At 45.2% G+C, this 27,246-nt stretch overlaps 1 protein-coding gene across 5 annotated transcripts in view; it reads left to right on the plus strand.

The window, feature by feature from the left end:
* The window catches only part of RTKN (rhotekin), a 105,942-nt gene that overhangs the window by 25,878 nt on the left and 52,818 nt on the right, over positions 1–27,246 (plus strand). For 2 of the 5 annotated variants that reach the window (XM_075855287.1, XM_075855316.1), the window contains exons 1-2: positions 2,994–3,117; positions 5,669–5,815. The exons of 1 other annotated variant lie outside the window; for it this stretch is intronic. In XM_075855287.1, coding sequence (XP_075711402.1) covers positions 3,004–3,117; positions 5,669–5,815 — 261 coding nt within the window. In that variant the 5' untranslated portion in view covers positions 2,994–3,003. Of the gene's footprint in view, positions 1–2,993; positions 3,118–5,668; positions 5,816–27,246 lie in introns of those variants that run through there. 2 more of the 5 variants (XM_075855294.1, XM_075855302.1) reach the window with 2 other exon arrangements.

The following is a 27,246-nucleotide window of genomic DNA, read 5'->3' on the forward strand; positions in this document are numbered from 1 at the left end:
CCTTATTACTCCATATAACTCCCATATCTCCATATAACTCCTCCTATTACTCATATAACTCCGCCTATTACTCCATATAGCCCCTCCCATTACTCCATATAACCCCTCCCATTACTCTATATAACTCCTCTCATTACTCCATATAACTCCTCCCATTACTCCAAATAATCCCTTATTACTCCATATAACCCCTCATATTACTCCATATAACACCTTATTACTCCATATAACTACTCCCATTACTCCATATAACTCCTCCTATTTCCTCATATAACTCCTCCTATTACTCCATATAACTCCTCCCAATTCTCCAGATAGCTCCTCCCATTACTTCATATTACTCCCTTAAACTCCTCCTATTACTCCATATAACTCCTCCTATTACTCCATATAACTCCTCCTATTTCCTCATAACTTCTCCCATTACTCCATATAACTCCTCCTATTACTTCATATAACTCCTCCTATTACTCTATATAACTCCTCCCATTACTCCATATAGCTCCTCCTATTACTCATATAACCCTCTTATTACTCCATATAACTCCTCCTAGGCATAAGGTAGCCCCCTGTGACCCTATTGCTCAAGAGCCCACATAAACCTGGAGCCGACCTTGCTCCAGGCACACGTATGTCCCACAACCATAATCATGTGATCTGTAGATAAATATAACCTACTAGTACTGCAAATGATTACTCCATATAGCTCCTCCTATTACTCCATATAGCTCCTCCCATTACTTCATATAACTCCTCCTATTACTCCATATAACCCCTCCTATTACTCCATATAACTCCTCCTATTACTCCATATAACCCTCCTATTACTCCATATAACCCCTTATTACTCCATATAACCCCTTATTACTCCATATAACTCCTCCTATTACTCATATAACCCCTCCTATTACTCCATATAACCCCTTATTACTCCATATAACTCCCATATCGCCATATAACTCCTATTACTCCATATAGCCCCTCCCATTACTCCACATAACTCCTCCTATTACTCCATATAACTCCTCCTATTACTCCATATAACCCCTCCTATTACTCCATATAACCCCTTATTACTCCATATAACCCTCCTATTACTCTATATAACTCCTCCCATTACTCCATATAGCCCCTCCCATTACTCCACATAACTCCTCTCATTACTCCATATAACTCCTCCCATAACTCCAAATAACCCCTTATTACTCCATATTACTCCATATAACCCCTTATTACTCTCCTATTACTCCATATAGCTCCTCCCATTACTCAATATAACTCTTTTAATGCTCCATATAACTCCCCCCATTACTCATATAACTCCTCCCATTACTCATAGAACTCCTCCCATTACTCCATATAACCCCTCCTATTTCCTCATATAACTCCTCCTATTTCCTCATATAACTCCTCCCATTACTCCATATAACTCCTCCTATTTCCTCATATAACTCCTATTTCCTCATATAACTCCTCCCATTACTCCATATAACCCCTCCCATTACTCCATATAACTCCTCCTATTTCCTCATATAACTCCTCCTATTACTCATATAACTCCTCCTATTTCCTCATATAACTCCTCCCATTACTCCATATAACTCCTCCTATTTCCCTATATAATTCCTCCCATTACTCATATAACTGCTCCTATTACTTCATATAACTCCTCCTATTACTCCATATAACTCCTCCTATTTCCTCATATAACTCCTCTTTTTACCTCATATAACTCCTACCATTACTCATATAACTCCTCCTATTTCCCTATATAACTCCTCCTATTACTCCATATATCTCCTCCTATTTCCTCATATATCTCCTCATATTACTCCATAATACTCCTCCCATTACTCCATATAACTCCTCCTATTACTTCATATAACTCCTCCTATTACTTCATATAACTCCTCCTATTTCCCCATTTAACTCCTCCTATTACTCCATATAACTCCTCCTATTTCCTCCTATAACTTCTCCCATTACTCCATATAACTCCTCCTATTACTCCATATAACTCCTCCTATTACTCCGTATAACCCCTCCTATTACTCATATAACTCCTCCTATTACTCCATATATCTCTCCCATTACTCCATATAACTCCTCCTATTACTCCATATAACTCCTCCTGTTACTCCATATAATTCCTCCTATTTCCTCATATAACTCCTCCCATTTCCTCATATAACTCCTCCCATTACTCCATATAACTCCTCCTACTACTCCATATAACTCCTCCGATTACTTTATATAACTCCTCCTATTTCCTCATATAAGCCCTCCTATTACTCCATATAACTCCTCCTATTACTCCATATAACTCCTCCTATTTCCTCATATAACTCCTCCTATTACTCCATATAACTCCTCCTATTTCCTCATATAACACACCTGTTACTCCATATAACTCCTCCTATTTCCTCATATAACTCCTCCTATTTCCTCATATAACTCCTCCTGTCACACTGTATGACCGTTCTTGTCCCATCATTTTTCTGGGATGTCTCTGAGAAGTTGATTCTCCTGGGAGCAGTGATATCATCTGTGACTAACGATCTTTGTACACGGCTGATGATCAAGTGAACGAGCGTCTGTGCGAAGACTCGCTCCCGCTCCTGGCCCATATAAATATGGCAGCGGTCAGTTGAGGTCCGTCGTCTGATCGCTCTTCTACGCCGCCATAATAATGGTTGTTTGTAGGCCGGACATCTCCCCGTGTAAACAGCGGCTGTTCTGCCGACAATATGTAAACTGTATGGGGACGAGCGATCACTGCTGCGTGTAAATGGAGGAATCAGACGCCGGATGTCGGCAATGACGCATATTGTATGTGGAGGAGCGATCTCCTACATCCCCGTCCAGCACATTCATTTCTCCGTGTAAACGAGCGCCAATCCATGTGCTAAAATTTTGTATAGGGACCGTAGGCGGACTGTCGTGTAAAGTAGCCGGCATGTGAGGGGTTAATGAGGGAGCTGGGGGAGGGGAGGCTGGCAATGAATGGAGGTCTTTGAGCAGGAGGGACAGGCAGGAGGCGGAAGGAAAGTGCTGGAGAGGAAGAGGGAGAAGGAGAAGGACGTGGACACCGAGACAGCAGCAAGCGGCAGCCTATATGTGTGTATATAGGGGACCCCCCAGTCCTTAACACCCCCATAATACTACCCCAAGCCAAAGATCTGTACAATGTCACCCCCTCCTAGTCATAATAACCACAACCTCCCATTATAAAATCTTCTGCGCCCAGTATAACCCTGTATATAATACTCTGCTCCCGGTATATCCCAGTATATAATACTCTGCTCCCAGTATAACCCTGTATATAATACCATGAGCCCAGTATAACCCTGTATATAATACTCTGCTCCCAGTATAACCCTGTATATAATAGCATGTGCCCAGTATAACCCTGTATATAATACTCTGCTCCCAGTATAACCCTGTATATAATACTCTGCTCCCAGTATAACCCTGTATATAATACTCTGCTCCCGGTATATCCCAGTATATAATACTCTGCTCCCACTATAACCCAGTATATAATACTCTGCGCCCAGTATATCCCAGTATATAATACTCTGCTCCCAGTATATCCCAGTATATAATACCATGCGCCCAGTATAACCCTGTATATAATACTCTGCTCCCAGTATATCCCAGTATATAATACTCTGCTCCCAGTATATCCCAGTATATAATACTCTGCTCCCAGTATAACCCTGTATATAATACTCTGCTCCCGGTATATCCCAGTATATAATACTCTGCTCCCAGTATATCCCAGTATATAATACTCTGCTCCCAGTATAACCCTGTATATAATACCATGAGCCCAGTATAACCCTGTATATAATACTCTGCTCCCAGTATAACCCTGTATATAATAGCATGTGCCCAGTATAACCCTGTATATAATACTCTGCTCCCAGTATAACCCTGTATATAATACTCTGCTCCCAGTATAACCCTGTATATAATACTCTGCTCCCGGTATATCCCAGTATATAATACTCTGCTCCCACTATAACCCAGTATATAATACTCTGCTCCCAGTATATCCCAGTATATAATACTCTGCTCCCAGTATATCCCAGTATATAATACTCTGCTCCCAGTATAACCCTGTATATAATACTCTGCTCCCAGTATATCCCAGTATATAATACCATGAGCCCAGTATAACCCTGTATATAATACTCTGCTCCCAGTATATCCCAGTATATAATACCATGAGCCCAGTATAACCCTGTATATAATACTCTGCTCCCAGTATAACCCTGTATATAATACTCTGCTCCCAGTATATCCCAGTATATAATACTCTGCTCCCAGTATATCCCAGTATATAATACTCTGCTCCCAGTATATCCCAGTATATAATACTCTGCTCCCAGTATATCCCAGTATATAATACTCTGCTCCCAGTATATCCCAGTATATAATACTCTGCTCCCAGTAAACGCGTAGGCTCCTAAAAATCCCGCACATCTCTCCTAAGCACCTCAGGACATCGTCTGGATTGCTCCTGAATCTTTTTAAGAAAATTGCCCATTAAACTTGGAACAAGTTCCGTTTTATCTACAGCTCCGCTGGATCCACATCGTCCTTGTCTCCCATCCTGTATATAATACTCTGCTCCCAGTATATCCCAGTATATAATACTCTGCTCCCGGTATATCCCAGTATATAATACTCTGCTCCCAGTATATCCCAGTATATAATACTCTGCTCCCAGTATATCCCAGTATATAATACTCTGCTCCCACTATAACCCAGTATATAATACTCTGCGCCCAGTATATCCCAGTATATAATACTCTGCTCCCAGTATATCCCAGTATATAATACTCTGCTCCCAGTATATCCCAGTATATAATACTCTGCTCCCAGTATATCCCAGTATATAATACTCTGCTCCCAGTATATCCCAGTATATAATACTCTGCTCCCAGTATAACCCTGTATATAATACTCTGCTCCCAGTATATCCCAGTATATAATACTCTGCTCCCAGTATATCCCTGTATATAATACTCTGCTCCCAGTATATCCCAGTATATAATACTCTGCGCCCAGTATAACCCTGTATATAATAGCATGTGCCCAGTATAACCCTGTATATAATACTCTGCTCCCAGTATAACCTTGTATATAATACTCTGCTCCCAGTATATCCCAGTATATAATACTCTGCTCCCAGTATAACCCTGTATATAATACTCTGCTCCCAGTATATAATAGCATGTGCCCAGTATAACCCTGTATATAATACTCTGCTCCCGGTATATCCCAGTATATAATACTCTGCGCCCAGTATATCCCAGTATATAATACTCTGCTCCCAGTATATCCCAGTATATAATACTCTGCGCCCAGTATAACCCTGTATATAAAACTCTGCTCCCAGTATATCCCAGTATATAATACTCTGCTCCCAGTATAACCCTGTATATAATACTCTGCTCCCAGTATATAATAGCATGTGCCCAGTATAACCCTGTATATAAAACTCTGCGCCCAGTATTACCCTGTATATAATACTCTGCCTCTATTATAACACTATAATTCCCTGCTCTCTATATAATATCCGGGTAACAGAGGCTGCCCGGCTCCATGGGGTGCCGGAGACTGTTTTGGGGTAAGATATTCAGGTTTTGACTGGTGTTAGGTTGCAGGGGCTCAGGGTATGGTGATGGCGCAGGACAAGGGACGACCTTGGGAGCCCCCGGACTTGTGGTCTGACATGGAGGAGAAGCTGTGGATCCTACAAGACATGAACATGTTATACATCCGTCAGATCGCCCTCAGCCTGCAGGTAATCTCTAGTTTTTCACAATGTGCAGGTAAAATATTCCAGTCTGCAGTCCAATCTTCACTAAGCACTGTCTGGACTGAACAGAAGCACATCAGCTGTGTGAGCAGGACTAGGTCAGGGCAGGATTTCAGCCTCTGAACTCATAGACTGGACAGAACTTGAATCTGCTCAGCTGAGGTAAATAGTCATTGATTCACTAATCGTTCATTTCCACCGCCGTGGTGATGTGGACAGACATTGGGTTGATGATATTTACAATGTGACACCTACATGGCACTGGACGTCATAGAAGAGCCAACATTGTGGTGGGGACGGCTATCTTCTATGCTGGACATTGTCATCTGACGATTAAGCCTTCCAAGGTAGAAGTTGCCATCAAGATTTTATGAATACTTGTCCATGCTGGGATGTCTTACACCACAAACGACCGTAAAGAAAGACCTACATGACAACATCACCTATAGGACCAAGAAAGTGTTATCACCCTGTTGTGGATAGTAAATGTTTTCTCTAATCTAAGGAAAAATTGCAAAGACATAAAGACGTAACAGACATTAGAAACAATAGAGAAAAAGACATGAGCCACTGTAGATGTAACAGACACGAGCCACTGTAGATGTAACAGACATGATCCACTGTAGATGTAACAGACATGAGCCACTGTAGATGTAACAGACACGATCCACTGTAGATGTAACAGACATGATCCACTGTAGATGTAACAGACATGATCCACTGTAGATGTAACAGACATGATCCACTGTAGATGTAACAGACATGAGCCACTGTAGATGTAACAGACATGATCCACTGTAGATGTAACAGACATGATCCACTGTAGATGTAACAGACATGATCCACTGTAGATGTAACAGACATGATCCACTGTAGATGTAACAGACATGATCCACTGTAGATGTAACAGACATGATCCACTGTAGATGTAACAGACATGATCCACTGTAGATGTAACAGACATGATCCACTGTAGATGTAACAGACATGAGCCACTGTAGATGTAACAGACATGAGCCACTGTAGATGTAACAGACATGATCCACTGTAGATGTAACAGACATGATCCACTGTAGATGTAACAGACATGATCCACTGTAGATGTAACAGACATGATCCACTGTAGATGTAACAGACATGATCCACTGTAGATGTAACAGACATGAGCCACTGTAGATGTAACAGACATGATCCACTGTAGATGTAACAGACATGATCCACTGTAGATGTAACAGACACGATCCACTGTAGATGTAACAGACACGATCCACTGTAGATGTAACAGACACGATCCACTGTAGATGTAACAGACACGATCCACTGTAGATGTAACAGACACGATCCACTGTAGATGTAACAGACATGATCCACTGTAGATGTAACAGACATGATCCACTGTAGATGTAACAGACATGAGCCACTGTAGATGTAACAGACATGAGCCACTGTAGATGTAACAGACATGAGCCACTGTAGATGTAACAGACATGAGCCACTGTAGATGTAACAGACATGAGCCACTGTAGATGTAACAGACATGATCCACTGTAGATGTAACAGACATGAGCCACTGTAGATGTAACAGACATGAGCCACTGTAGATGTAACAGACATGATCCACTGTAGATGTAACAGACATGATCCACTGTAGATGTAACAGACATGATCCACTGTAGATGTAACAGACATGAGCCACCGTAGATGTAACAGACATGATCCGCCGTAGATGTAACAGACATGATCCGCCGTAGATGTAACAGACATGATCCACTGTAGATGTAACAGACATGATCCACTGTAGATGTAACAGACATGATCCGCTGTAGATGTAACAGACATGATCCACTGTAGATGTAACAGACATGATCCACTGTAGATGTAACAGACATGAGCCACTGTAGATGTAACAGACATGATCCACTGTAGATGTAACAGACATGATCCACTGTAGATGTAACAGACATGATCCACCGTAGATGTAACAGACATGATCCGCCGTAGATGTAACAGACATGAGCCGCCGTAGATGTAACAGACATGAGCCACCGTAGATGTAACAGACATGATCCACTGTAGATGTAACAGACATGATCCACTGTAGATGTAACAGACATGATCCACTGTAGATGTAACAGACATGATCCACTGTAGATGTAACAGACATGATCCACTGTAGATGTAACAGACACGATCCACTGTAGATGTAACAGACATGATCCACTGTAGATGTAACAGACATGATCCACTGTAGATGTAACAGACATGATCCACTGTAGATGTAACAGACATGATCCACTGTAGATGTAACAGACATGATCCACTGTAGATGTAACAGACATGATCCACTGTAGATGTAACAGACATGATCCACTGTAGATGTAACAGACATGATCCACTGTAGATGTAACAGACATGATCCACTGTAGATGTAACAGACATGAGCCACAGTAGATGTAACAGACATGATCCACTGTAGATGTAACAGACATGATCCACTGTAGATGTAACAGACATGATCCACTGTAGATGTAACAGACATGAGCCACTGTAGATGTAACAGACATGAGCCACTGTAGATGTAACAGACATGATCCACTGTAGATGTAACAGACATGATCCACTGTAGATGTAACAGACATGATCCACCGTAGATGTAACAGACATGATCCACTGTAGATGTAACAGACATGATCCACTGTAGATGTAACAGACATGATCCACTGTAGATGTAACAGACATGAGCCACTGTAGATGTAACAGACATGATCCACTGTAGATGTAACAGACATGAGCCACTGTAGATGTAACAGACATGATCCACTGTAGATGTAACAGACATGATCCACTGTAGATGTAACAGACATGATCCGCTGTAGATGTAACAGACATGATCCACTGTAGATGTAACAGACATGATCCACTGTAGATGTAACAGACATGAGCCACTGTAGATGTAACAGACATGATCCACTGTAGATGTAACAGACATGATCCACTGTAGATGTAACAGACATGATCCACCGTAGATGTAACAGACATGATCCGCCGTAGATGTAACAGACATGAGCCGCCGTAGATGTAACAGACATGAGCCACCGTAGATGTAACAGACATGATCCACTGTAGATGTAACAGACATGATCCACTGTAGATGTAACAGACATGATCCACTGTAGATGTAACAGACATGATCCACTGTAGATGTAACAGACATGATCCACTGTAGATGTAACAGACACGATCCACTGTAGATGTAACAGACATGATCCACTGTAGATGTAACAGACATGATCCACTGTAGATGTAACAGACATGATCCACTGTAGATGTAACAGACATGATCCACTGTAGATGTAACAGACATGATCCACTGTAGATGTAACAGACATGATCCACTGTAGATGTAACAGACATGATCCACTGTAGATGTAACAGACATGATCCACTGTAGATGTAACAGACATGATCCACTGTAGATGTAACAGACATGAGCCACAGTAGATGTAACAGACATGATCCACTGTAGATGTAACAGACATGATCCACTGTAGATGTAACAGACATGATCCACTGTAGATGTAACAGACATGAGCCACTGTAGATGTAACAGACATGAGCCACTGTAGATGTAACAGACATGATCCACTGTAGATGTAACAGACATGATCCACTGTAGATGTAACAGACATGATCCACCGTAGATGTAACAGACATGATCCACTGTAGATGTAACAGACATGATCCACTGTAGATGTAACAGACATGATCCACTGTAGATGTAACAGACATGAGCCACTGTAGATGTAACAGACATGATCCACTGTAGATGTAACAGACATGAGCCACTGTAGATGTAACAGACATGATCCACTGTAGATGTAACAGACATGATCCACTGTAGATGTAACAGACATGAGCCACTGTAGATGTAACAGACACGATCCACTGTAGATGTAACAGACACGATCCACTGTAGATGTAACAGACATGATCCACTGTAGATGTAACAGACATGATCCACTGTAGATGTAACAGACATGATCCACTGTAGATGTAACAGACATGATCCGCTGTAGATGTAACAGACACGATCCACTGTAGATGTAACAGACATGATCCACTGTAGATGTAACAGACATGATCCACTGTAGATGTAACAGACATGATCCACTGTAGATGTAACTGTTTGTGGAGATCAGTGATGAGCCACCTGATATTTCTTGGAGTCTCCACCAACCTTGATCTATTACCGTGAGATTTATATTATATGTTCAGTATAAGAGATCTGCTTATCCCGCTGACACCCAGGCTTGGTCTGAGATGCCGATCACACAATGATTTCTGTGTCTCTCATTGTGTCCTGACATTTAGAGAGGACATTGGGGTCTGCCTTGCCCCCACGCTGCTAACGTCCGAAGCTTAACCCTTTCATAGTTTCTAATTGGGACCAGAGAGGGGGATGGCGTTGTCACAGAGTAGGGTGGTAGAGGGACACAATGTCACGATGTCTGCAGTTCTGTACAATCAGGTTACACAGTGATGCCCTTACATTATATTTAGCGTTGCCATTGTCCAGTGACCCGATGCATATTTATGTAGAAAAGCTTCCACAACGTTCTAGAAGAGGTGAAGACGTTTTTTATCTGGACACTTCTGATGCTTGTGTTGGACCAGAGCTCTACTGAATTGTAATAAATAATTTTTTTTAACTGTAAGGGTAAGTTCACACGTAGCGCAAATGCGGCGGATTTTCCACAACGTATTTTGTTTCAGAAAGTCCGCCGCATAATACAGTAGCAGCAGAGTGGATGAATGAAATTTGAACAAATCCCCTCCACGTGCTGCACAAATAAGTGGGAAAAAAACGCTCAGAAATTGTCAATTGTATTTGCTTTTTTGTTGCGGGTTTTCCCCATTGAATTTAACGGGGAGGTAAAACAAATAGCAGATGTTGCAAATTTTGCAGCGGAAAAGACGCAAAAATTGCAACTCAGAAAAAAATCTTATACTTACACAGAATTCTGTTACTTTGTATAGGCCGGCCTCCTGGGATGACATTTCATTTTATGTGACAGCTGCAGCCAATCACAGACTGCAGCGGTCACATGGGATGAAACGTCATCCTAGGAGGACGGTCTGCAGGGCGCCAGAGGGTAAGTCTGGTATGACTGATGATGGAGGTGCAACACAGGAGAAGTCTTGGAGAAGATAGTAAGACAATGTTATGACTAATGATGGAGGTGCAGCACAGGAGAAGACCTGGGGGAGATAGTGAGAATGATATGGCTGATGATGGAGGTGCAGCACAGGAGAAGTCTTGGAGAAGATAGTGAGACAATGTTATGACTGATGATGGAGGTGCAGCACAGGAGAAGACCTGGAGGAGATAGTGAGACAATGGTATGACTGATGATGGAGGTGCAACACAGGGGAAGACTTGGAGAAGATAGTGAGACAATGGTATGACTAATGATGGAGGTGCAACACAGGAGAAACCTTGGAGGAGATAGTGAGACAATGTTATGGCTGATGATGGAGGTGCAACACAGGAGAAGACTTGGAGAGGATAGTGAGACAATGGTATGACTAATGATGGAGGTGCAGCACAGGAGAAGACCTGGAGGAGATGGTGAGACGATGGAATGACTGATGATGGAGGTGCAGCACAGGAGAAGCCTTGGAGAAGATAGTGAGACAATGGTATGACTGATGATAGAGGTGCAGCACAGGAGAAGACCTGGGGGAGATAGTGAGACAACGGTATGACTGATGATGGAGGTGCAGCACAGGAGAAGCCTTGGAGAAGATAGTGAGACAATGGTATGACTGTTGATGGAGGTGCAGCACAGGAGAAGACCTGGGGGAGATGGTGAGACAATGGTATGACTGATGATGGAGGTGCAGCACAGGAGAAGACCTGGGGGAGATAGTGAGAATGGTATGACTGATGATGGAGGTGCAGCACAGGAGAAGCCTTGGAGAAGATAGTGAGACAATGGTATGACTGATGATGGAGGTGCAGCACAGGAGAAGCCTTGGAGAAGATAGTGAGACAATGGTATGACTGATGATGGAGGTGCAGCACAGGAGAAGACCTGGGGGAGATAGTGAGACAATGGTATGACTGATGATGGAGGTGCAGCACAGGAGAAGCCTTGGAGAGGATAGTGAGACAATGTTAAACAGTAGCTACCAAAGTAGTTAATACGGGTTGTGAAGTCAGTGGGGGATGCACAAGAAGCCCCTGACACTAATATATAGGGCTCTGGTTCAGGCTTCACACACTCGTTAGTGTCAGTTCACATGGCAGATTTTGCTTGGCAGGACCTGCTGCATTAATCTTGCTATCGGCAGGAGGATTCCTTCTCCCATTGACTTAAATGTGAGTTTTGGGAGGAAACCACACAAAGATCGGGCAGAACGCTTCTTTTTCCCGCTAGCTTGAAAAGAAGCTTTCGACTTCCATTGAAACATTAATGAAAGGCGGAATTTTGTGGCGGAATCCGCGGTGGGTTCTGCCGCAAAAATTCCACCACTGTGTGAACAGGGCCTTAGGGGTTTTTGGCCTGAAGACAAATGAATTAAATAGAATGTGAATGACGCATCTTTATAGGGTGGTCTGCTATGCTGATCGATGCTGATCTGGTACGTATGTGTATAGTGTGTGTGTGTGTGTGTGTGTGTGTGTGTAGTGTATAGTGTGTAGTGTATGTGTATAGTGTGTGTTTGTATAGTGTATGTGTATAGTGTGTATGTGTATGTGTATAGTGTGTTTGTATGTGTATAGTGTGTGTATGTGTATAGTGTGTGTGTGTGTATAGTGTGTGTATGTGAATAGTTGTTGTAATGCCGGGGAAGGGAGACAGACAGGTGAGCCCTAATCTAACCGCCACTCAGTCCCTGCCTACTTGCAACGGCCCGTCCTAGGCGACGGCGTACAACTGGGCGACGGTCCCTACGCTCAATAAGTACACGACAGACAAGGGTACACAGAAGCCAAGGGAAATGGGGCAGTTGCCCACGGGAACACCGTGAGCAACAAGAGTAGTGAAGGAGCCGTGTCAAACCAGGAGTCTACGAGGTACAAAACGCAGAGAAGGAGAGTAGTGAACGAGCCGAGTCAAACCAGGAGTGTACGAGGTACCAAGCACAGAGCAGGAGAGTAGTCAGTAAGTCAGGGTCAATATGAAGCAGGGACAAATAGTTCAAGCAGCAGCAGCAGAGCCAGGAATCAGGCAGAGTCACAGGCAAAGGAGGAGCAGGAAATGCAGGTATAAATAGAGGGAGGGCGGGAGCTAGCTCCGTCTGGCCAGGCTGTGATAGGCTCTCCCACTCCTAAGCCTGCCAGCCTGAGTGATAGAAGATGGAGTCACTCTCTCAGACTTAGGAGCAGGTGCAGACAAATTACCCACGGGCGTCGACACAGAAGCTGTGTCTGGCAGATCCTTTACAGTTGTGTATATACACACTATATACACGCACACACACGTCATGTCACATTTCAGTGGGTATATATACGGGGTGCGATAGTCTGATCACATATCAATCGTTGTTGTCATGGGTAACGGGCGATTTATCAGAGTTGCTATAGGGGCTGATTATTGGCTTTTGGGCCAGGGAGACGGTATTTATCACACAGCGCAGTTTGGGGACTGTTCGCGTGCTGCTGTGGTGACAGTGTATCATGAGTGGACAAATGTGGGAAAATAACTGACATAGAAACTGCAAAGCACCACGTGCCATTGATGTGAGAGGTGAACGTCGGCTATGAAGGTGCGCGAGGGCCGAACGACCCATTACAGTGGAGCAGCTCACCGTGAAAATCAACCAGGAGGCGACCAGACGTGGGTCTAATACAACAGCGAACCCGACTGCGTATGGGGCTCCGAAGCCGACGGATGGTCACCGCTCCTATGTAACAAAGGTGCAGCGCAAAAAAGTCTTCAATTTGCACAGCAGTATCGGAATTGGACCATCGATGATTGGTAAAGGGTCGTCTTCTCCGATGGATGATTGGTAAAGGATTGTCTTCTCCAATGGATGATTGGTAAAGGATAGTCTTCTCCGATGGATCATTGGTGAAGGATCGTCTTCTCCGATGGATGATTGGCAAAAGGTTGTCTTCTCCGATGGATGATTGGCAAATGATCGTCTTCTTCGATGGATAATTGGTAAAGGATCGTCTTCTCCGATGGATTATTGGTGAAAGATGGTCTTCTCCGATGGATGATTGGTGAAAGATCGTCTTCTCCGATGGATGATTGGTGAAGGATCGTCTTCTCCGATGGATGATTGGTGAAAGATCGTCTTCTCCGATGGATGATTGGTGAAAGATCGTCTTCTCCGATGGATGATTGGTGAAAGATCATCTTCTCCGATGGATGATTGGCAAACGATCGTCTTCTTCGATAGATGATTGATAAAGGGTCGTCTTCTCCGATGGATAATTGGTAAAGGGTCGTCTTCTCCAATGGATGATTGGTGAAGGATCGTCTTCTCCAATGGATGATTGGTGAAAGATCGTCTTCTCCGATGGATGATTGGTGAAGGATCGTCTTCTCCGATGGATGATTGGTGAAAGATCGTCTTCTCCGATGGATGATTGGTGAAAGATCGTCTTCTCCGATGGATGATTGGCAAATGATCGTCTTCTTCGATGGATGATTGATAAAGGGTCGTCTTCTCCGATGGATAATTGGTAGAGGGTCGTCTTCTCCGATGGATGATTGGTGAAGGATCATCTTCTCCGATGGATGATTGGTGAAGGATCGTCTTCTCCGATGGATGAATGGTGAAAGATCGTCTTCTCTGATGGATGATTGGTGAAGGATCGTCTTCTCCGATGGACGATTGGTGAAGGATCGTCTTCTCCGATGGATGATTGGTGAAAAATCGTCTTCTCCGATGGATGATTGGCAAATGATCGTCTTCTTCGATGGATGATTGATAAAGGGTTGTCTTCTCCGATGGATAATTGGTAAAGGGTCGTCTTCTCCGATGGACGATTGGTGAAGGATCGTCTTCTCCGATGGATGATTGGTGAAAGATCGTCTTCTCCAATGGATGATTGGTGAAAGATCGTCTTCTCCGATGGATGATTGGTGAAAGATCGTCTTCTCCGATGGATGATTGGCAAATGATCGTCTTCTTCGATGGATGATTGATAAAGGGTCGTCTTCTCCGATGGACGATTGGTGAAGGATCGTCTTCTCCGATGGATGATTGGTGAAGGATCGTCTTCTCCGATGGATGATTGGTGAAAGATCGTCTTCTCCGATGGATGATTGGTGAAAGATCGTCTTCTCCGATGGATGATTGGTGAAAGATCGTCTTCTCCGATGGATGATTGATAAAGGGTCGTCTTCTCCGATGGATAATTGGTAAAGGGTCGTCTTCTCCGATGGATAATTGGTAAAGGGTCGTCTTCTCCGATGGATAATTGGTAGAGGGTCGTCTTCTCCGATGGATGATTGGTGAAGGATCATCTTCTCCGATGGATGATTGGTGAAGGATCGTCTTCTCCGATGGATGAATGGTGAAAGATCGTCTTCTCTGATGGATGGTTGGTGAAGGATCGTCTTCTCCGATGGATGATTGGTGAAAGATCATCTTCTCCGATGGATGATTGGCAAATGATCGTCTTCTTCGATGGATGATTGATAAAGGGTCGTCTTCTCCGATGGATAATTGGTAAAGGGTCGTCTTCTCCGATGGATGATTGGTGAAGGATCGTCTTCTCCGATGGATGATTGGTGAAAGATCGTCTTCTCCAATGGATGATTGGTGAAATATCGTCTTCTCTGATGGATGATTGGTGAAAGATCGTCTTCTCTGATGGATGATTGGTGAAGGATCGTCTTCTCCGATGGACGATTGGTGAAGGATGGTCTTCTCCGATGGATGATTGGCAAAGGGTCGTCTTCTCCGATGAGTCACGTTTTCTGCTTCATGGAACGGATGGATGTTGGCGTCAGGCGAGAAACATCCGAGAACAAACCCCCGGCAGCCATTGCTGGTTGAACACGAGCCGGTGACGGCAGCGTTCTGGTCGGGGGATTATTTCATGGCATTCTCTAGGCCACTCATCAATGTGGACGGCTCTGAAGAGATCTAGGTATGAATCCATTGTGTCAGATCACGTCCCCCCTGCGGCAGGTGGAATCTTCCAGCGAGACAATGCGACATGTCACACGGCTGGAAATGTCCGACAGGAAGAGCCCAACCAAGACTTCCAAGTACTTCCCCGGCCCCTAATTCTCCAGACCTGAACCCAATGGTGCATCTCTGGGACCTCGATCGTCTTGTTGGCTCTATGGACCCTCCCCCCACGCACCCTTCAGGAAATGTGAGATATTCTGCAGTCAGCACAGCGCCATATACCTGAGACAACCGACCAGCACCTTATTGATCACTACCTGCCCGTCTACTGCTGTCAGTGCTGCACGCGGCGGTTACTCTGGATATTACCTGCTGCCAGTGCTGCACACTCCGGTTACTCTGGATATTAGCTGCTGTCCATAATAGTGGGACTCCACTGTGTATATATAGTGTATATACTGTGTGTCCGTGTACATATATTGTCTATGTATGTATATATATATATATATATATATATGAGTCTTGAGAAAAACAAGTGTGCCCTCTTTGAACTCTATGGTTTTAGGTATCCGGACATAATAAAACATCTGGTCCTTAGAAGGTCTTAATATTAGGTAAATAAAACCCCAGATGAACAACACTTGATACAAATGACACCGTGTCATCATTTATTTACAAATAACTATTCCAAAATCGAAAAGTCATGTGTGGAGAACTAAGTACACCCTTACTGCTTCTGATTGACCATCATCAGAGTGACCTCTATAAAAGCAGAAGTTTTGACAGTTTTCTGGTCTGGAGGATTCTGGTGTGTGTCACCACAATGCTATATCTCCCAATCGTTTTGACTAGTACTTATATTCGCTTCTTTTGGACACAGCCGGGTGAGCTGGGAGAGCATGGTGTGTTGTTGTTTGGCTTAGCAAGCAGGGTAGCCCGCTCTATGAATTATCAAGGCGTCACAAATAGGCTTCTACCTGGCTATACACGTTGCGCCTCATGACGTACACACTATCCCTCCATGTTTCACACACTTGCACCCCATTATTATTATTTTTTTTGAGGCACTTTACTCATTACTGCCCCCTATATTTCACTTACATCATTACACTTGCACATACACTATTCATTTATTATTTCTTACTACACATCCCATGCACCACACGCCCCTCCCCTCAAGACTAGTGGGAGTGGCTATTATTATTTAAGCACCTGCTCACTCGCCTTCATCAGCGTTTCTGACCTGGCTGTGTCCATTTGTAAGTATGGCCTTTTTCTGTGTTTTTGTATATGTCCCCTTGTTTTTATCTGTTCAATCGTTTTGACTCCAGCGGGACAGTCCCAGACTCTGGGCGGTGTTCTGCTGTCCCGGATGGCCGGGGTATGTCCCAGTTTCAACTACATCTGCATCCTCATATACAGTTGAATCCAATGGGGCAGCAGGGAGCCGGCAATTCCCTGCTCCACCATTCACTACAGATACCGACTGTGAGCGGTTCGGTGCAGACAGGCGTGATGTAGTGATGTCATCAAGCCACTCATAGCACAGACCGGAGGAACAGAGGTACCTCATCCACTAGTCGTGGGACCTGGCTTAGGGAGGCCACTTTGGGGGCATTATACTGTATGGGGCAGCTATGGGGGCATTATACTGTGTGGAGGCAGCTATGGGGGCATCATACTGTGTGGAGGCAGCTATGGGGACATTATAAGGTATGGGGCAGCTAGGGGGCATTATACTGTGTGGAGGCAGCTATGGGGGCATCATACTGTGTGGAGGCAGCTATGGGGACATTATACTGTGTGGAGGCAGTTATGGGAGCATTATACTGTGTGGAAGCAGCTATGGGGGCATTATACTGTGTGGAGGCAGCTATGGGGACATTATACTGTGTGGAGGCAGCTATGGGGACATTATAATGTATGGGGCAGCTATGGGGGCATTATACTGTGTGGAGGCAGTTATGGGAGCATTATACTGTGTGGAAGCAGCTATGGGGGCATTATACTGTGTGGAGGCAGCTATGGGGACATTATACTGTGTGGAGGCAGCTATGGGGGCATTATACTGTGTGGAGGCAGCTATGGGGGCATTATACTGTGTGGAGGCAGCTATGGGGGCATCATACTGTGTGGAGGCAGCTATGGGGGGCATTATACTGTGGAGGCAGCTATGAGGACATTATACTGTGTGGAGGCAGCTATGGGGGCATTATACTGTGTGGAGGCAGCTATGGGGACATTATACTGTGTGGGGGCAGCTATGGGGACATTATACTGTGGGGGCAGCTATGGGGACATTATACTGTGTGGGGGCAGCTATGGGGGCATTATACTGTGTGGAGGCAGCTATGGGGGCATTATACTGTGTGGAGGCAGCTATGGGGACATTATACTGTGTGGAGGCAGCTATGGGAGCATTATACTGTGTGGAAGCAGCTATGGGGGCATTATACTGTGTGGAGGCAGCTATGGGGACATTATACTGTGTGGAGGCAGCTATGGGGACATTATAATGTATGGGGCAGCTATGGGGCATTATACTGTGTGGGAGGCAGCTATGGGGACATTATACTGTGTGGAGGCAGCTATGGGGGCATTATACTGTGTGGAGGCAGCTATGGGGGCATTATACTGTGTGGAGGCAGCTATGGGGACATTATACTGTGTGGAGGCAGCTATGGGAGCATTATACTGTGTGGAAGCAGCTATGGGGGCATTATACTGTGTGGAGGCAGCTATGGGGACATTATACTGTGTGGAGGCAGCTATGGGGACATTATAATGTATGGGGCAGCTATGGGGCATTATACTGTGTGGGAGGCAGCTATGGGGACATTATACTGTGTGGAGGCAGCTATGGGGGCATTATACTGTGTGGGGCAGCTATGGGGGCATTATACTGTGTGGAGGCAGCTATGGGGGCATTATACTGTGTGGTGGCAGCTATGGGGACATTATACTGTGTGGGGGCAGCTATGGGGCATTATACTGCGCGGATGCAGCTATGGGGGCATTATACTGTGTGGGGGCAGCTATGGGGGCAGCATTATACTGTGTGGAGGCAGCTATGGGGGCAACATTATACTGTGTGGGGGCAGCTATGGGGGCATTATACTGTGTGGGGGCAGCTATGGGGACATTATACTGTGTGGAGGCAGCTTATGAGGCATTATAATGCGTGGGGGCACTGTGGTGGCTTTATTTTGTGTGGGAGCTACTATAGGGACTTAATACTATATGGGGCAGCTATGGGTGCATTATACTGTTTGGAGGCCAATGTGGGGCATTATACTGTGTGAGGGGCACTATGGGGGCACGGTACTGCGTAGGCTGAACTGGGTGTATATGGGCGGGGATTGGGCATGGTTAGAGGCGTGGCTTAACAGAGAAAAAATGTGTTCCTCTTTGCAATACTTCTTCTGGTTGGGAGGAATGCAATGCCGAGGAGGAAAGACTTCAGCGATGATCTTAGAGAAGCAGCTGTCGCTGCCCATCAATCTGGGACGGGTGATTTCCAAACAATTTTAAGTTCATCCCTCTACAGGGAGGAAGATTATTCACACGTGGAAAACATTCCAGACAGTTGACAATCTGCCCAGGAGTGGACGTCCCAACAGATTCACCACGAGGTCAAACCTTGCAATGCCCAGAGGGACTGCAAATATCCAAGAGCTGCATCTCCACCGGCCTCAACAGGTTAGCCTAGTCCTGTTGTCCGTCCCGGCCACGGCGACTCCTGTGTGTGTCTTATCTTGCAGTATTGTTCTTAGTGCATGCGCTCCGGCCACCTCTTAAAGGGCCAGCGCTCACTCGCAATTCAAACACTCCTCTGCCACTTCCTGATTGCTCCTGGACTATTTAAGGCACCTCCACTGTTCACCTGGTTCCTGAGCAACTTTGGTTCAATCTAGTTGTGTCCTGCAAAGGTTCCTGTTTGCATCGTGATTCCAGTCCTCACCCGCTATCTGTTATTAGTTGTATCCAGCTATCCTCTACCAGTCTGTATCCAGCTATCCGCTACCAGTCTGTATCCAGCTATCCGCTACCAGTCTGTATCCCGCTATCCGCTACCAGTCTGTATCCAGCTATCCGCTACCAGTCTGTATCCAGCTATCCGCTACCAGTCTGTATCCAGCTATCCGCTACCAGTCTGTATCCAGCTATCCGCTACCAGTCTGTATCCAGTTATCCTCTACCAGCCTGTATCCATCTATCCGCTACCAGTCTGTATCCATCTATCCAGTACTAATCTGTATCCAGCTATCCGCTACCAGTCTGTATCCATCAATCCAGTACTAATCTGTATCCAGCTATCCTCTACCAGTCTGTATCCATCTATCCGGTACCAGTCTATATCCAGCTATCCGCTACCAGTCTGTATCCAGCTATCCTCTACCAGCCTGTATCCATCTATCCGCTACCAGTCTGTATCCATCTATCCAGTACTAATCTGTATGCAGCTATCCGCTACCAGTCTGTATCCATCAATCCAGTACCAGTCTGTATCCAGCTATCCTCTACCAGCCTGCGTCCAGCTACCCGCTACCAGTGTATATCCAGCTATCCCCTACCAGTCTGTATCCATCCATCCGGTACCAGTCTGTATCCATCTTTCCGGTACCAGTCTGTATCCAGCTATCCTCTACCAGTCTGTATCCAACTATCCGCTACCAGTCTGTATCCAGCTATCATCTACCAGCCTGTATCCAGCTATCCTCTACCAGCCTGTATCCAGCTATCCTCTACAAGCCTGTATCCACCTATCCTCTACCAGCCTGTATCCATTTATCCGGTACCAGTCTGTATCCATCTATCCGGTACCAGTCTGTATCCATCTATCCGGTACCAGTCTGTATCCATCTATCCTCTACCAGTCTGTATCCAGCTATCCGCTACGAGTCTGTATCCAGCTATCCGCTGCTAGTATGTATCCAGATATCCGGTGTGAGTCTGTATCCAGCTATCCGCTACTAGTCTGTATCCAGATATCCGGTACCAGCCTATATCCAGCCATCCGCTACCAGTCTGTATCCAGCTATCCGCTACTAGTCTGTATCCAGATATCCGGTACGAGTCTGTATCCAGCTATCCTCTACCAGCCTGTATCCAGCTATCCCCTACCAGCCTGTATCCAGCTATCTGCTACCAGCCTGTATCCAGCTATCCTCTACCAGCCTGTATCCAGCTATCCTCTACCAGCCTGTATCCAGCTATCCTCTACCAGCCTGTATCCAGCTATCCTCTACCAGCCTGTATCCAGCTATCCTCTACCAGCCTGTATCCAGCTATCCTCTACCAGCCTGTATCCAGCTATCCGCTACCAGCCTGTATCCAGCTCTCTGCTACCAGCCTGTGTCCAGCTATCTGCTACCAGCCAGTGTCCAGCTATCTGCTACCAGCCAGTGTCCAGCTATCATCTACCAGCCTGTATACAGCTATCGTCTACCAGCCTGTATCCAGCTATCGTCTACCAGCCTGTATCCATCCATTCGGCACCATCCTCTGTTCAGCTATCCGCTACCGGCCTGTATCTAGCTATCATCTACCAGCCTGTATCCAGCTATCGTCTACCAGCCTGTATCCAGCTATCCTCTACCAGCCTGTATCCAGCTATCATCTACCAGCCTGTATACAGCTATCGTCTACCAGCCTGTATCCAGCTATCGTCTACCAGCCTGTATCCATCCATTCGGCACCATCCTCTGTTCAGCTATCCGCTACCAGCCTGTATCCAGCTATCCTTTACCAGCCTCTATCCAGCTATCGTCTACCAGCCTGTATCCAGCTATCGTCTACCAGCCTGTATCCAGCTATCCGATACCAGCCTGTATCCAGCTATCATCTACCAGCCTGTATCCAGCTATCGTCTACCAGCCTGTATCCAGCTGTCTTCTACCAGCCTGTATCCAGCTATCATCTACCAGCCTGTATCCAGCTATCGTCTACCAGCCTGTATCCCTCTATCATCTACCAGCCTGTATCCAGCTATCGTCTACCAGCCTGTATCCAGCTATCGTCTACCAGCCTGTATCCCTCCATCCGGCACCATCCTCTGTTCAGCTACCTGCTGCCAGTTTGTATCCTGTTGTCCACCATCAGTCTGCATCCCGTTGTCTCTGGCCAGTCTGTATCCAACTACCTGAGACGATCCTGAAGCTTTCTGCCTATTATGAACTGTGTCGTCTTATCCACATCCATCTGCTAAGGTATTATCTGCCTGTGCCATTAATGTGTTACACCGTTGTATCCTGGTCAGCTGGGTCAGCCGCTACTCTCACTGGGACCACCTCAAGAGGTAACAACTTGGCAGTCTCCCCGCAGTGAAGTCCAGATCCCTGTACGGGGGTTAAAGGGGGAAGGCCAGAGAGGTTACTTAGATAACACCCTTAGAGATGGGTCTAAGTCAAACTGGTGGAGTAGCCCACTAGGTCCACACCCCGCTGGTTGTAATACAGTACAATTAGAAAAAGACTGAATGAGTATGACTTGTGTGGGAGGGTTGCCAGCAGAAAACCTCTTCTTTCTAAAAATGACACGGGCAGCATGGCTTATGTGGAAGGTTTGTCAGGAGAAAGCCTCTAATGTCTAGAAACAAGATGGCAGCACGGCTGAAGTTTGGAAAGTTTCATCTGAACAACCACACGACTTCTGGAACATTGTCCTCCAGACCGACGTGACCAGAGTGGAGATGTTTGGTCGTAATGCCCAGTGCCACGTGTGGAGGTAACCCAACCCAGAATATCAGCACAAGCCCCTCATACAATTGTCCAGTATGGGGTGGAGGGCGATGATTAGGGCATTTTGCAGCAACAGGACTTGGGCACCTTGCAGTTAATGAGTCGACCATGAACTCCTCTGTATACCAAAGTATTCTAGAGTCAGATGTGAGGCCGTCTATCCAACTGCTAAAGCTCGGCCAAAACTGGGTCATCCAAGAGGACAAGGATCCCAAGTACAGCAGAAACTGAAGAATGGAGGTTCTGAAATGTCCCAGTCCAGACCTCAACCCAATGGAAACGCTGTGGCCAGACCTGAAGAGAGCCGAGCAGAAACAAACGCCAGAAACCTCAATCATCTGAAGCCGCGTCGTAAAGTCCCAAATGCCAAAATCCCCCTAAGAGCCTGAGAAAGTCGCACAGAAATCCAGCGCTGCTGAAGGAGCTTCCACAAACTCATGGGGTGTACTTAGTTTTTCACACATGGCTTTTCCATTTTAGCCTAGTTTTTGGAAAATGGGTAATTTGTCATGTTGTTGTTCACCTGAGGTTGGATTTACCACATTTTATGACCTTCTAATGATGTTTTGTTTTTATGTCCTGATATGTAAAACCATAGATTTCAATGTATGTGGTGTGTGTGTGTGTGTGTGTGTGTGTATATCTATGGTGTTTGTGCGTGTATACTGTGTTTGCGTGTGTATAGTGTGTATATTTGGTGTGTTTGTGTATATAGTGTATATATTTGGTGTGTGTGTGTGTGTGTGTGTGTGTATAGTGTGTATATATGGTGTGTGTGTGTGTATAGTGTGTATATATGGTGTGTGTGTGTGTGTATAGCGTGTATATATGATGTTTGTGTCTGTATATATGGTGTGTGTGTGTGTGTAGTTTATATATGGCGTGTGTGTATAGTGTGTATATAAGGTGTTTATGTGTATATATGGTGTGTGTATATATGGAGTGTGTATAGTGTGTATATATGTTGTGTGTATAGTGTGTGTATATATGGTGTTTCTGTGTGTGTGTCGTGTGTATATGTGTGTGTATATGGTGTATGTGTGTATAGTAAGTGTATATATGGTGTTTCTGTGTATAGTGTGTATGTGTATATATATATATATGCTGTTTGTGTGTGTATTGTGTGTATATATGGAGTGTGTATAGTGTGTATATATGTTGTGTGTGTATAGTGTGTGTATATATGGTGTTTGTGTGTGTGTGTGTGTAGTTTATATATGGCGTGTGTGTATAGTGTGTATATAAGGTGTTTATGTGTATATATGGTGTGTGTATATATGGAGTGTGTATAGTGTGTATATATGTTGTGTGTATAGTGTGTGTATATATGGTGTTTGTGTGTGTGTATAGTTTATATATGGCGTGTGTGTATAGTGTGTATATATATGGTGTGTGTATATATGGTGTGTGTGTGTGTGTGTGTATAGTGTGTATATAAGGTGTTTGTGTATATATATGGTGTGTGTATATGTATAGTATGTATATATGGTGTGTTTGTATATATATGGTGTGTGTGTGTGTGTGTATAGTGTGTATATATGGTGTGTGTATAGTGTGTATATATGTTGTGTGTGTGTATAGTGTGTGTATATATCGTGTTTGTGAGTGTGTATAGTTTATATATGGTGTGTGTGTGTATAGTGTATATATATGGTGTGTGTGTGTATAGTGTGTATATAAGGTGTTTGTGTGTATATATGGTGTGTGTGTATATGTATAGTATGTATATATGGTGTGTGTGTATATATATGGTGTTTGTGTGTACAGTGTGTATATAAGGTTTTTGAGTATATAGTGTGTATATAGGGTGTGTGTGTATATGGTGTTTGTGTGTATATAGTGTGTGTATATATGGTGTGTATATAGTGTGTGTGTATATATGGTGTTTGTGTATGTATAGTGGGTGTGTATATATGGTGTGTGTAGTGTGTGTGTATATATATATGGTGTGTGTGTGTGTAGTGTGTGTATATATGGTGTGTGTGTAGTATGTGTATATATGGTATGTGTGTGTGTGTGTGTAGTATGTGTATATATGGTGTGTGTGTATAGCGTGTATATATGGTGTGTGTATAGCGTGTATGTATGGTGTGTGTGTGTGTATAGCGTGTATATATGGTGTGTGTGTGAGTGTGTATAGTGTGTATATATGGTGTGTGTGTGTGTGTGTGTGTATAGTTTGTATATATGGTGTGTGTGTATAGTGTGCATATATTGTGTATAGTGTGTATATATGGTGTGTGTATAGTGTGTATATATGGTGTGTGTGTGTGTATAGTGTGTATGTATGGTGTGTATAGTGTGTATATATGGTGTGTGTGTGTGTATAGTGTGTATGTATGGTGTGTATAGTGTGTATATATGGTGTGTGTGTGTGTGTGTGTATAGTGTGTGTGTATATATGGTGTGTGTGTGTATAGTGTGTATATATGGTGTGTGTATAGTGTGTATATATGGTGTGTGTGTGTGTGTGTGTGTGTGTGTATATATGGTGTGTGTGTGTGTATAGTGTGTATATATGGTGTGTGTGTGTGTGTGTGTGTGTGTGTATAGTGTGTATATATGGTGTGTGTGTGTATAGTGTGTATATATGGTGTGTGTGTGTGTATAGTGTGTGTATATGGTGTGTGTGTATAGTGTGTATATATGGTGTGTGTGTGTGTGTGTGTGTGTGTATAGTGTGTATATATGGTGTGTGTGTGTGTCTAGTGTGTATATATGGTGTGTGTGTATAGTGTGTATATATGGTGTGTGTGTGTATAGTGTGTATATATGGTGTGTGTGTCTAGTGTGTATATATGGTGTGTGTGTGTGTGTATGTGTATAGTGTGTATATATGGTGTGTCTGTATAGTGTGTATATATGGTGTCTGTGTATGCATAGTGTGTGTATGTGTGTGTGTATGTGTGTGTATGTGTGTGTGTGTGTATAGTATATATATATATATATATATATATATATATGGTGTTTGTGTTACTGTGGATGTTCAGTGGTGACAAGTTGTTGTGCAGATGTCTGCAGCGTGTGGCATTGATGACCCCAGTGTGGGGGTCGGTGTCAGCTGCAGGGGGTCTTCTGCTACCGGTTGTATTTATAGCTCATGCATCTGTGTCTTCACTGTGTGCCCCCCCCCCCACAAAATCTCTGATAGTGACCACCCACAGCCTGTGCCCCCCCCCCACAAAATCTCTGACAGTGACCACTTACAGCCTGTGCCCCCCCCACAAAATCTCTGACAGTGACCACTTACAGCCTGTGCCCCCTCCTCTGACAGTGACCACCCAGCCTGTGCCCCCTCCTCTGACAGTGACCACTTACAGCCTGTGCCCCCTCCTCTGACAGTGACCACTTACAGCCTGTGCCCCCTCCTCTCTGACAGTGACCACCCACAGCCTGTGCCCCCTCCTCTGACAGTGACCACCCACAGCCTGTGCCCCCTCCTCTGACAGTGACCACCCACAGCCTGTGCCCCCTCCTCTCTGACAGTGACCACCCACAGCCTGTGCCCCTCCCCTCTGACAGTGACCACTTACAGCCTGTACCCCCTCCTCTCTGACAGTGACCACCCACAGCCTGTGCCCCCTCCTCTGACAGTGACCACCCACAGCCTGTGCCCCCTCCTCTCTGACAGTGACCACCCACAGCCTGTGCCCCCTCCTCTCTGACAGTGACCACCCACAGCCTGTGCCCCCTCCTGTCTGACAGTGACCACCCACAGCCTGTGCCCCCTCCTCTCTGACAGTGACCACCCACAGCCTGTGCCCCCTCCTCTGACAGTGACCACCCACAGCCTGTGCCCCCTCCTCTCTGACAGTGACCACCCACAGCCTGTGCCCCCTCCTCTGACAGTGACCACCCACAGCCTGTGCCCCCTCCTCTCTGACAGTGACCACCACAGCCTGTGCCCCCTCCTCTCTGACAGTGACCACTTACAGCCTGTGCCCCCTCCTCTGACAGTGACCACCCACAGCCTGTGCCCCCTCCTCTCTGACAGTGACCACTTACAGCCTGTGCCCCCTCCTCTCTGATAGTGACCACCCACAGCCTGTGCCCCCTCATCTCTGACAGTGACCACCCACAGCCTGTGCCCCCTCCTCTCTGACAGTGACCACTTACAGCCTGTGCCCCCTCCTCTCTGATAGTGACCACTTACAGCCTGTGCCCCCTCCTCTGACAGTGACCACCCACAGCCTGTGCCCCCTCCTCTCTGACAGTGACCACTTACAGCCTGTGCCCCCTCCTCTCTGATAGTGACCACTTACAGCTTGTGCCCCTCCTCTGACAGTGACCAGCCACAGCCTGTGCCCCCTCCTCTCTGACAGTGACCGCCCACAGCCTGTGCCCACTCATCTCTGACAGTGACCACCCACAGCCTGTGCCCCCTCCTCTCTGACAGTGACCACACACAGCCTGTGCCCCCTCCTCTCTGAAAGTGACCACTGCCAAGTATACAGTATATTTGCTGTTCTCTTTCTGATGCCTGGTATATATTCTGTGCTGTCCACCTGGTGTCAGTTATATATAAAAAAATTATCTGTCTGGTGTGAATTATATAATCTGGTCCCGTTTATATATTCT

The sequence above is a fragment of the Rhinoderma darwinii genome, chromosome 1 (assembly GCF_050947455.1).
Source record: "Rhinoderma darwinii isolate aRhiDar2 chromosome 1, aRhiDar2.hap1, whole genome shotgun sequence".
Lineage (NCBI taxonomy): Eukaryota > Metazoa > Chordata > Amphibia > Anura > Rhinodermatidae > Rhinoderma > Rhinoderma darwinii.